The 12,819-nt window shown below is 33.6% G+C and overlaps 1 protein-coding gene and 1 long non-coding RNA gene across 3 annotated transcripts; both read right to left on the minus strand.

Moving 5' to 3' along the window:
- Nucleotides 1-3,310: 3,310 nt before the first annotated feature.
- On the minus strand, nucleotides 3,311-7,502 carry LOC9303105 (disease resistance protein RPS4). The gene is made up of 5 exons (XM_002868996.2): nucleotides 6,841-7,502; nucleotides 5,600-6,758; nucleotides 5,142-5,456; nucleotides 4,101-5,048; nucleotides 3,311-4,025 (listed from the first exon to the last, which is right to left on the minus strand). The coding sequence occupies exons 1-5, from the start codon at nucleotides 7,386-7,388 to the stop codon at nucleotides 3,387-3,389; spliced, it is 3,609 nt and encodes a 1,202-aa protein (XP_002869042.2). The 5' UTR covers nucleotides 7,389-7,502; the 3' UTR covers nucleotides 3,311-3,386.
- A 1,102-nt stretch (nucleotides 7,503-8,604) lies between these two features.
- LOC110226723 lies at nucleotides 8,605-9,853 on the minus strand. 2 transcript variants are annotated; one of them, XR_002330649.1, is made up of 3 exons: nucleotides 9,342-9,853; nucleotides 9,066-9,207; nucleotides 8,605-8,978 (listed from the first exon to the last, which is right to left on the minus strand). It is a non-coding gene; the product is annotated as an uncharacterized LOC110226723 (long non-coding RNA). The 2 variants fall into 2 exon arrangements; XR_002330648.1 differs by having other exon boundaries at nucleotides 8,605-8,997.
- Between the last annotated feature and the right edge of the window lie 2,966 nt (nucleotides 9,854-12,819).

Here is a 12,819-nt window from a genome sequence, read left to right on the forward strand (position 1 = left end):
ACAATTGATATTTGATAGTTTGATATTCATTAGTTGTTTAAGAACTCACGATAATATTTCATAAAAAAATACTTTTTTTTGTTTTTAATATTTCCCAAAAGCAAGTGTAGAAATTAGAAAAGCACAGTACTTTTGAAATCCATATTAGTGATTTGATTACAAGGATGAAACATATATTTCCCGTTATTACCATTGGAGAAGCTCCACGTAAATAAAAAGTAGACAGTAAGTAAGAGTATCATTAGGAACAATTACGCACTTTTAATCAAACTAATGATGGGTTATATAGAGACATGTTTGTATGTGTGTTATATGGTTTGTAATTTGTAAATACATGCGACTATTTTAGGATGTGTTAGACCCACTAACCACTTCTAGTCTACTCTCTCTTTCTTGGAAAATAATATGAAGTTAAAGTTATCTCAGAATCTTGACCAATGTGTATTTTCCAAAATATAAGTCAAAAGATTATTTTTTCTCTCACGAGACCGTAATGTGAATTTGACCCAAAAAAAAGAGAATCACTGATTTGCCCACGTTGTCGTCTTTCACTCAATTTTCAGAATTCAGAACAAACACAACCAAAAAAAAAAAAAAAAAAAGGCAAAATGAGATGAATTAATGTTACTTTTTTCCTTCTCTTCTTGTTTTTTCTGTGTGGGGCAAGAGGAAGTAAAAAACAATGATGTCAAATGTAAGGAATTAATGATTTGGAATTGGACTTTGTTTGATAACAGACTCGAATTTACCGACTGGCCCTGCTTGGGCTACTGCAGCTTCAAACCCAATTCCTCAATTCAAAAAAACCACTTAATCGAACCGACGCGTTTAGCTTTCCTTTTATGTCAAAGCTAAAGACCAAAACCCCCTAGTTCCATTACAGTTCCCTTCAACAACGACATGGTTTGGTTCCTCGTACACCAAACTTAAACCACAATTCACAATCTGGCCTGCTCCATCTATTACTTTAAATTTGATTGAAGCCTCTTTAGGTAGGGCCGCACCTTAGTTATAGGATTTGAAACAATGGCCTACGATCTTTTTTCATTTAGAATCATTTAAGTATCAATTAAAAAATATTATTGTAACTTAGACTTACATATGGTAACAAAATATTTTTTTCTATATTCAAGTACAATTCGATTTTTCTCAAAATACAGTAAAACTTCTATAAATTAATAGTGTTAGAATCGTGGAATTCTATTTATTTATAAAGATTAATTTATTATAAATGAATAATTATTAAACTATACACAGTTTTGACTAATATTGTAAATCTTAAAAAATTTCAATTTGAAAAGACATTTTTTCTGTAGAAATCAATATCCTTCTACAACCAAATGCAAGTAGAAAGATAATTATTATCCATAGAATACAATAGAAAAAGATTTCAATGTCGTAAAATATTATAAGTGAACTTTAACAAGGATTAATGCATATTTGAGAAAAACAAATAATACTAAAATCATATTTTACTAAATTTTCTTACATATATATATATATATATAATTAGTTTATACAATTATTAATTTATGATCCTGATGAGACCATAGTTACATTAGATTTTCAAACAAATTATTATTATATTATTTTATCGAATTATGTTAAATATTACACTGATCCGATTCGGGACCGGAAAAATTATTAGTTTATAGTGATTATTAATTATCGAATATTAATTTATAGAGGTTTTTTTGTACAAACTATTCACAAGTCAAACTTCAATTTACAATTGTGCTCACTTCTTTTCTTCATCTAATCTATTTGAATGTTATGTAATTGCTAAATCATATTCACAATCACCCTAAATCTACTATCTTAGATTTAACTTTAATGAAACATGCATATTCAATAACTAATTCTAATTTGATTTTCAATATTTAAATTTGTCATGTTGTATCGTAGATTTATTGTTTGCAAATTGAAGAATTTATTTTAAACAACATAAACATTATCAATTAAATAAAAACATTATTAATAAACTCGCGTAAAACTAATCACAGCCCCGACCTTCATTACTCTATACACGGCTCTGTATGTAAGAACACATTTATGATGTTCTTGCGACTTCAACGACCCTTCTAGATGTTTTGTTATGTGTGAGCAACCGGTAACCGATAAACACATGGTCCAAATCAATCTTGTGTGGTTCGATCCAACCTCCACCAATAGTGCAACTAAAACGTATATATGTCTCAAGTTTGTTTTCGAACTCACATGTGCACTCTATTGAGAAACGGTCGATTTCTTCTTGATCGAGGGGTAGGTAATGTGACAACAGCACATAGAACTAATGTTGAAAGCCTGTTGTTACACCAATGTGGTGGAAACTTCATCTTTAATTTGGGTCCGAATGTTTGATGGTTAAACCATGAAGGTACTTCACTTCCTAGAAAACAAGTGACGAACAAAAACTTAAAACTACTACTTTAATAAATATTAAAACTAAAATTCTAAAACAAACGTAAAAAATCTTTATGAAAATTTGTAAGTGGACAATTGATAGTTTAATTCATTAGTTGTTTAAGAGCTACTCACGATAATATTTCATAAAAAAAGTACTATTCTTTTTTAATAACTATTTCTCAAAGACAAGTGTAAAAAAGCACAGCACTTTTGAAATCCATATTAGTGCGGAATTTGATTACAAGGATGAAACATCTATTTCCCGTAATTTCCATTGGAGAAGCTCCACGTAAGTAAAAAGTAGACAGTAAGTAAGATTATCATTAGGAACAATTACGCACTTTTAATTAAACTAATGATGGGTTATATATAGACATGTTTGTATGTGTGTTATATGGTTTGTATATATATACCTGCTAAACATGCGACTATTTTAGGATATGTGTTAAAAGTTATCTCAGAATCTTGAAAAACGTGTATCTTCCAAAATATAAGTCAAAAAGCTTTTTTTTTTTTTTTTTTCTCACGAGACTGTAATGTGAATTTGACAAAAAGAAAAGAAAAGGGAATCGCTGTTTTGCTCACGTTGTCCGTCTTTCAATCAATTTTTCAGACCAAACATTAAAAAGGAAAAATTAAAAAAATGAGAAAGGTTTTTCTCTTGTGTGGGCAAGAGAGTAAAATTCAATGATGCCAAATTCAATGAGCATGAAACAAGACCATTTTTGTAGAGTTCTCTTGTACCGTGGGATGATTCAATGTAAGATTACTCAAAAACTTTGTTATATTTGACATTTGAGTAAAGAAACCATGGATAAAAAAAAACTTGGTTACAATAATTTAGCTTAACCCGTGGAAGAATCTTAAGCTAACAAAGACCAATAAACTCATGGATTCTTTCGAGTTAGTAACAAATTTCAAAAGATAAATCTTTAATGTATAAAACATAATCAAGTAATATTTAATGGTGACAAAACAAGTTATCTAACAAAAAATCTAGCAAACCCATAAACCATAAAGAAAACAACACCTAGCCACATAAACCTTAAAACATTGGACAAATACCCAGCAGCAAAGCTCAATATGCTCTCTCCAACGGACACCTCTCTTCTTGAAGAAGTTCCATTACAATTCCCTTCAACAACGACATGGTTTGGTTCCTCGTACACCAAACTTAAACCACAATTCACAATCTCACCTGCTCCATGTCTCACTGTAAATTCGATTGAAGCCTCAGTAGGAACATATTTATGATGTTCTTGCGACTTCAATGACCCTTCTAGATGTTTTGTTATGTGTGAGGAACTGGTGTAACCTATAAACACATGGTCCGAATCAATCTTCCGTGATTCGATCCAACCTCCACCAAGAGTGCAACTGAAACGTATACATGTCTCAACCTCGTTTTTGAACTCACAAGTGCAATCTATTGAGAAACGGTTGATTTCATCCCGGGGGAATTTGACAACAGCGCATAAAACTAATGTTGAAAGCCCGTTGTCACACCAATGTGGCGGGAACTTAAGCTTTAGTTTGGATCCGAATGTTTGATGGTTGAACCATGAAGGTACTTCACTTCCTGGAAAACAAGTGATGAGCAAAGCTTCTGAAACAGTTCCCTGCAAAAATAACACAAAACAGAAAATATCATAAACTGCTTAGGAGATTCAATTAGATAGAGTAAGGAATGAGACCTCTTTATAGCATCTAAGTGCATCTAGCTGGCATTTCCTTTGAGCATACAATGTGATGCTATTCTTTGCAACTTGTTCCAGTTTGTTGCAGTTGGTGAAAATGAATTTAGACCGAACCTGCTCCATAAGCTTGGGAAGGGCCATGGGGGAGGCAACTGTTTTCAGTTTCTCGCAGCCATGTGCATCTAAAATCTCTAGATTTGGTGGAAGCAATGAAATTGATGTGAGATTCTTGCAGTACTTCAGGTCAAGCCATTTCAGATGATATAGCTGACTGATGTCGATTTGCAGATTGCTGATCATACCATTCCTACTTAAGCATAGACGTCGCAATGAGGATAGGCCTTTCACACCACGTCTTAATTCGCGTAGATCTTCCACTTTTGAGCTATTGTACTGCAATATCTTTGGGATTTCTTTAATTTCTGTCCCGTCCAGCAATAAAATCTGCAAACATTTCATGTTTTCAATGGGAACTGGAAAAGTCTTGAGGGTTGAACAACCAGATAGCACCAGTTCTTGCAGAGCTTTCAGCCTCCCCAGGCATTGTGGAACTGCCCTCAACATTTTGCAGTCTTTCAAGTTCAATACAATCAGTCTCTGGAGCTTCACCATGTTTGGAGGAAGTTGAACAATTGCAGTTCCATCTAAGTATAGAGTTTCTATATTATCTGAAATCACCTGGAATTCCTCAAGGCTTGAGCAGTTGGTAAGGATGAGAGTTTTCATAGAGATCAGATTCATATGCGGAAGAACCCGGAGACTCGTGCATCCTCTCATGTTGAGGAAAACAAGGTTCTCCAAACTTTTCATCTCACTAGGCAACTCCTCCAAACTCGTGCAGCCTTCAAGATTCAATCTTTGGAGACTTTTAGCATTTAGCAACCCTGTTAGATTACATAACTTGCTTGAGTGGCTAAGATCAACCCACTTCAACTTTGGTGTATCCTGCCATGAACATACAGAAGGAAAATTAATCAAGTATATAATCTAGTAAGCTAATAAACCATAACAGTGAAACGAACTTAAATAGAGACACACCTTAAGACCCTCCCAGACCTCTTCAATCTCGCTGTAAGGCAGGTTAAGGTCGGTAAGATTCTTGGGGTTGAAGTCTTTTGGAAGTTTCTCCAAAGGGAATTTTAGCCAATAAAGATATCGTACTTCATCCAAAGAAAACTCAACTCCCTCAGGGAAGTTTATTTTGCAGTCAGCTTCGCCTTCCTGATGACAACGAGAACTATAGAATTTGAGGTACCTAAGATTACGCATCTCAGTGAAGGTACATTTTTCCAAAGGAAGTTCCTTCTTCAGTTCAAACATGTCGAGAAAAATACCTCTCACACTGTCTGCTCCCTGCTTAACCAGTTAACGGCAATAGGTTATCACATCGAAATCTCTTAAAAAGTAGAGTGTTAAGTGAGCTTTTGATGTATCATGAAAGAGATTTTTAAATTTTGCTACACTCAGATATCAAACAGTTTGAAGGTTTATCTTACCGCTCTTTTCTTCAGCGCACCAACAATGAGTATATGGTTCCACAGCCTACGCAACCCTTGTGATTGTGAACCAAGTTCCTTGCCAAATGTATACAGTAAATCATGCATCTCCATTCGCCCGCCAGAAATGTTTATCAAGAATTTACTGGCAAGATCCTTTATTTCACTCACACCATCAATGGGCTCAGTGTCACAAGACTCCACTAAACACCTCACGTAATAATCATCCCCTGATCTAAAGAAACACGCGACATCGAGAAACACATCTTTTTGAAGCTGACCTAGTCCATCATAGCTAATCCGCAAGACATCTTGTAACTTCTTAATGGGACTTTCTGCCAACTCGCGAAGCTTATCTGTCCAGTATTTCTCTTTTTTTCCACTAAGCTCGACACCCAATATCTTGAGAACTAATGGGTTTCCTTTGGCATAATCCACAAACAATCTAGAAAGATTAATGAAATTACCCTCCGGAGTAGGAAGTTTAAAATTAAAGGCAAAATGGCTGAAGTAGTCAAAGCTGTCTCTGCCAGTCAATCTTTGGACCTCATATGTGTCATCGACCATCCCCTCGATCACTGAGATGTCGCTTGTCGTGAAAATAATTCTGCTACCTATCTTAATCCAGTCATCTTCCTCGAGAAGATCCTTGATCTGTTTCTTGTCACTCACATTATCAAGAACAATAAGAGATTTCATACTGAGCAGGTGTGCCTTCAAGGATTTAGGCGACATGTCAGCGACTTTTTGCTTCAAGTCAACTTCCTTCAACAACTCCGTCATGAGAATGTTCCTCATTTGCCGTTTAGTGTAGCGTTTCGACATTTGACTGACATCATGAAGAAAGGCACGGCTTAGGAACCCGCCTTGCCAATTTTCATACAACATACTCGTCAGGGTGGTCTTACCAATACCCGGCATCCCAACAACACCAATAATAAGCGTACTCTTGCACTCAAAATCTAACTTCTCTTCCAACTGCTGAAGTCGTGTGTTGATGCCAAACAGATGAGGAAGCGAGTCAGGAGCAGCTTCAGGCGTTTCTCCTTCTCCTGCAGAAGGGTCGTCAATGGGGACTTCTCTTTTCAGATCCGTCGAAACATTAGATAGCACTTCTATGACTTGCCTTACAATTTTCTCAACGTATTCACCTTCATTGCTGCAAGGCAAGTGAAAAGAACCAATCAGAAACTTTAATAGCCTAACAAAGTTATGTCAGTTGGCAATCAAGGATTAGGTACCTCATTTCGCCTAACGTGAAGCCCATCTTGTTTGTGACAACCTTTAAAGCTTCTTTCCACTTATCGAGCTTTTCACCATTACATGTCTTAACCAATTCCCAAAACTTGTCACCAAAGACTCCCTTTAGATTTTTCACATCGTCTGTTTCCACCTTGTAGAAGATGGGAATTACAACAAGTTTGCCCAAGTCAACGCACTCCTTTATTTTCACCAGCTCGTCTAAACACCAATTTGACTCCGTATACATGCTCGAGAAGATCGCGAGCGCGATCCTCGACTCATCAATTCTGGAAAAGAGGATGCTGAGATCATTACCTCTAGTTTCATCTTCGTCGATAAAGGCGTTGATTCCATCCCTTTTCAAGGCCTTCTCTAGATGGCTGACAAAACCCTTCCGCAATTGCTTCCCTCGAAAATTCATGAAAACTTGATGCTGCGGAGGTAGTTCGACGGAGAAAGTAGCGGAGGCCAACATGATCGATGGGTCTAATGAACGACAACAGCAACTATGGAATATGGATGTCTCGGCAATGAACGACAACAGCATCTACTTCTCCATATGGGGCTCTACTACTCCGAATGGGCTTTTATTCTCTAAATGGATTTACTACTTTAAGGGGCTTTTAAATTATGGGTTCATTTTTGAAAAAAATTATGGGTTCATTTATTTTCTTCGATAAGGGTACTAACTAGTATGGGTTGTAATTTATAAAACACTTTAAGCTTCGGCCATTTAATTTTATGCAACAAATGAACCCAAAAAAAACATGATCGATGGGTCAGAGTCAGTCAGACCGATTTGTAGAGAGAGGCAACAAAGGAGGAGGGATTGTTTCGCGTTGAGATTTTGTGTATTTGTATGTTATGACCCGGAATGTGTTGGAAACGGATCTTTGGTTAATCAAGTGTAAGAGAAATTGGAAGAAAAAGTTGAAAGAAGAGTAGAAGAAGAATCGTGAAAGAAGAGAGAGAAGAGAAGTCGTAAGGTGGAAGAATTTCGAAAAGACTTTGGGTCATGTTGCTTGGTGTTGGTAAAATTAGATAATTATGAAGTACAATAAAACCTCTATCAATTAATAACCTCTCTAAATTAATAAATTTTTCCGGTCCCGAGTTAGGACCAGTGTAAAATAATACATAAATCGATAAATTAATAAGATAATAACTTTTTTGAAAATCACATGTAAACATTTGGTCTCATCTATATTATAAATTAATAATTGTATTAACTTATCAATATACTAGTATTCCCACCCGTACTACGTACGGGATAAATAATTTGATTAACAAATTTTAAATAATTTTACCACACAATATTAACAAATTTAAACAAAAATTTTGTTTCATGAGAAATACTGAAGCTACTCTGACAAATAAATTTATTTTGCTCAAAAATAAATATGATAATACATTTATAGAAAACTATACAGAAGCAGCGTTTCCATTTTTTTTTATTTTATTGTCATACGTGATAAATTGTTTAGAGAAAGATAATAGCCAAAATAATGCATTGCAAATTAGTGGAAGTTTGTATAGTTTTGTTTTTGCGAACTTGAGAATTTCATCACTAATATAACTTAATTCTTAGAAGCACAAATATGACAAACAACTTAGAGAAAAACTTTGGAATGAAAAATTCAGAATTAACCAAAACAATGAACTTGAGTGCTAAAAACTTTATTTTTATTTTACTGGATTTGAACAATCCTTGATTGCAAACTTATATACAAAAATGTCATTCCCTATGTCAACCTGCACTTATGTGATGAATACGTGATCGATAGATATATATGCAGTTACAACATGATTTGTTTATTTAAAATAACTGAACATGAAATCATTTTTTGGCTATCTTTGGGCTGATTGTGTTTTACTCACTTTGTAAGCCGACAACAAAAGAATACAATTTGTAATTAGTAGAAAAGTCAGAGAATATGAGAATAAAAGGGCAATAATTAGTACCAACGTATGTGTCTTTGAGCAAGGTGTCGTAGTGTCTCATTCTCATGTATGTGTCACAGACCCAACATTTCTCTTGATGCACAATGGATTTCCATCAGAAGTATTCAAGTAATCCTTGTGGGTTTAAACGTCATCTTTGGTGCTGTTACCATTGCTTTCAGTGAAAGAATCCTTTCTAATATGATATCGTTGGACTGGTAAAAAATTAAGATTATATAAAAGAATGCATAGACATGAAATGCAAAGCTAAGACAGATGATACCTTTTATTAACCATCAACTTTTTTATTCTTATTTACTTGCATTTATGTAGCCTCTAAGTCTAAGCCTTCTTCTTGGTTTCCTACTCCATATTTATGGAGACTTTTTGTTGGATTTTATAGTCACCTTCTTAATCGTTGCTCTCTACAAAATTTCAAAAATAACAAACAAAGAAATGCAGAATTAGTTTATTTTATCAACTGATTGTAGACCAAATTTATGCACACAAAAGTGTCATAATTCGATTTCTTCCAATTCTTAGTAGTGAAGAATCGTACCATTTTGCCACCGTCTTTTCCTCACGTAGCTTAAGTCTTTGCTCTATGCTTCTTGACTTCTTTCTTGGTATCCATCCAGTCTCACTCCCTTTGACCTTATAACCTCCACAAAAAAATACCTAGCAATAGTTGCTTTTCCTTTGTTCGGGATCTCCAAATATACTGATTTTCATGGAACATAGATCGAATCCAATCTCCAGTGGATGTACTCGTATACCGGGAGTGGGTGGCGTAGGAACTTGTCGCTGACGACTATACAGTGGGAATTGGAGGAGGCTCATTTTGTGAGAGAATCGCAGACAGAGCAGACCGAGACATATATATCTCGGGAAATATAAGCGACAGCTCCACTGCATAACAGTCGCCGTGAGAAGAAACGGTTATGAGGCGTTGGGGAGAGAGTTTAAGGAATCAAAATTTCAAAGAGCAAAAATAAGAGTTTGAGTTCCTCGTGAAATAAATATGTGGAGGACGATAAACGGTTTCAACGACTTTGAGATCGTGAAGATGTGGTGAGGTGCGAGACAAATTAGGGATTTTCAAAATTACGTAGCCCACAAAAAGAGGAGTAGTTTTGGCAAGTTTTTGTTTGGTTGGTTAGTTATAATGATTAATTTTTTCTCCCCACGTTCTAATTTTTTTTGAATTGTTTTTTTTATGTAAATTAAAATATTGGTGATGGGCTTTAAAAAAATTTTACGAAGCCCAGAACTGTAAAACAACTATTTTGTCATATTTCGTTTTTTCTTTTTTTTTCTCCCCACGTTCTAATTTTTTTTTTAATTGTTTTTTTTTGTAAATTAAAATATTGGTGATGGGCTTTATTCTTTACAGAAGTCCAGATTTTTTGGGAAAATTCCTAAAAAAAACCTCAACTATTTAATATTTGCCAGAAAAAAACCTGAACATTTTTTGATGTCGGAAAAAAACCCCAACTAATTTACCCCTGACAAAAAAACACGAACTATTTTTTTCTTCCAATTTCCTCTCGTCTCCGTTACGGCCGTTAACGCCGTCGTTGACGCCATTACTATTTTTAGAAAAATTCCTTAAAAAAACCTAAGTTATTTAATTTTGCCAGCAAAATACCTGAATTATTTTTTTGTTGCCAGAAAAATACACAGATCAAGATTTTTCTCTTTTTCTTTTATTTCATTAACAATGTAAGGTAGTTAGACCTCATAACTTTATATGTTCTCTTGAACCTCATACAAATTCTCGCTACATTTATATTAATCGATTTTTCAATTTTCCAATTAGAACAAATCTCTCAATTACATTAGTTGATTCCCTAATTTTTTAACTAGAACAAAAAAAAACACAATTAGATTAGTCGTTTTTTTTAGCGTTGAGTTGGTTTGATTAAGCTAGCTTTACCTTCAATTTTGGTGGATTTTGCTTGATTGGAGTATTTTTTTTTGCGATTTATGTAGAGAATTTTTGAAGATCTACCAAGATTTTTGGGGCTCTTATGAAATTTAGTGTTCTATTGTTGATGATGTCCCAAAATTTGTAAAGTCTGAATAGATCTAAAAACAAATCTAATTTAAAAATTTAAAAATCGACTAATCTATTTGTATATTTTTGTTCTTAAATTTAATTGTCCTAAGTAATAGTGAAAAATGAAAACTTTTATGAGGTTCAAGATAACACATAAAACTTATGAGCTCTTACCATCTTACATTGTTGATGGAAGACAAAAAGAAAAGAAAAGAAAAATGTTGATCTATGTATTTTTCTGGCAACGAACAAATAATTCGGGTAGTTTTCTGGCAAACTTAAATAACTTGGGGTTTTTTCAAGAATTTTCCCAAAAAATAGTAACGGCGTCAACAACGGTGTTAACGCCCGTAACGGAGACGAGAGGAAATTGGAAAAATAAAATAGTTCGTGTTTTTTTTGTCTGCGATAAATTAGTTGGTGTTTTTTTCCGACATCGAAAAAAATTCAGGTTTTTTTCTGACAAATATTAAATAGTTGGGTTTTTTTTTAGGAATTTTCCCGATTTTTGTGTTGACAAATTTCGTTTTATTATGTTTTTGGCTTTTTCCCACGTTTCTTTTTTTTGGTAATTATTTTTATGGAAATTAATTTATGAAAGAGAATCCTATGTGTCAAAATTTTAGTGGCCAAGTAACTTGTGCTTTATATGATAAAGGATATATATATATATATGTATATTTAACTTAATATATATATATGATATAAATTTATATATGTCATATATGAATTACTATGATATATATTTAAAATATTATATGTAAATTTTTTAATGAAATATGACTCTATTATTCGAAATTTTTTATGTTATTTTTTAAACTTAATAATCGCTTTTATACTTGCAATTGGTTTTAAAAAATTTATTGTTATAAAGAAAAAAATTATTTTTAGATAGAAAGTATTTTTTAAAAATTATAAAATTATTAAAATCTCTTTTTTTTTGTCATCCACTTTTAATTAGAAATCAAAAGAGCCAATCCTGAGGGATATTGTTTACATATGTGATATGATGCGGTTCGGTACGAACTTTTCGTGCCAAATTATCTGCTTTTACATTTGCACTACGAGAAATTAAAGATAGAGAGAAATTTGAGAATTCCTCCTTGTCACTCTGTAACTCCTCTAAATACGCTGAAAATGCCGGGCATTCGGTTGGAGAAGACACCATCTTCACCAGGTATGAACAGTCTGTGAAAAAAACTACATCTTGGTTGTCGGCACCTATCATGCACTTCATCGCCCAAAGAAGAGCTTCCACCTCGGTATGTAAGGGAGAGAGACTTCTACGCAGGTTGGCAGCTCCCATGGTTGGTGCCTCTCCATTTGCTGATGTACATACCCAACCTGTACCTGAGAACTTATCACTTTCTTTATTAAAATCTCTTTATAAATTAATAATTATTAATTTATCGAAAAATTAATACCTTTCTAAATTAATAAAATTTCATGGTTCTAATATTATTAATTTATGGGAGACTCACAAAAATGCCCCTTTTTCAATACTCTTTTTCAAAAATGCCCCCTTTGGCTGTCCATTTTTAAAAATACCCATTTTTATGTACAAAATGACTAAATTACCCTTCTTTTAATAAAAGATATCACAAATATATAAGGAAATATAAAAAAATTAGGTCCACAAAATACAAAATATTTTTTGGCGGGAAAAGTGATCCCGTAATTTTTCCCGCCAAAACACTTGTAAAAACTTGTAAAACCTTTAAAATACCTTGTAAAATTTTCCCGTAAAATTTTTTCCCGCCAAAAAAATTTCCCGCCAAAAATTTTTTTTTGTGGGAAAAGTGATTCCGCAATTTTTTTGGCGTTAAATTTTTGGCGGGAAAAATTTACAAGGTATTTTAAAGGTTTTTTACAGGGTATTTATAAGGTTTTACAATGTATTTTAAAAGGTTTTACAACGTATTTATAAGGTATTTATAAGATATTATAAGATTTTACAAGCTATTTTATAAGGTTTTAC

The sequence above is a fragment of the Arabidopsis lyrata genome (genome assembly GCF_000004255.2).
Source record: "Arabidopsis lyrata subsp. lyrata unplaced genomic scaffold ARALYscaffold_7, whole genome shotgun sequence".
Lineage (NCBI taxonomy): Eukaryota > Viridiplantae > Streptophyta > Magnoliopsida > Brassicales > Brassicaceae > Arabidopsis > Arabidopsis lyrata.

What these genes read in the sequence shown, in the direction of transcription:
- LOC9303105 (XM_002868996.2), bottom strand. Translation starts at nt 7,388, where the DNA reads ATGCTGTTGTCGTTCATTGCCGAGACATCCATATTCCATAGTTGCTGT. An exon ending in AGGTCTGGGAGGGTCTTAAG is followed by an intron (nt 5,049 to 5,141) that starts GTGTGTCTCTAT and finishes TGTTCATGGCAG; the next exon opens with GATACACCAAAGTTGAAGTG. An exon ending in CACTTAGATGCTATAAAGAG is followed by an intron (nt 4,026 to 4,100) that starts GTCTCATTCCTT and finishes TTATTTTTGCAG; the next exon opens with GGAACTGTTTCAGAAGCTTT.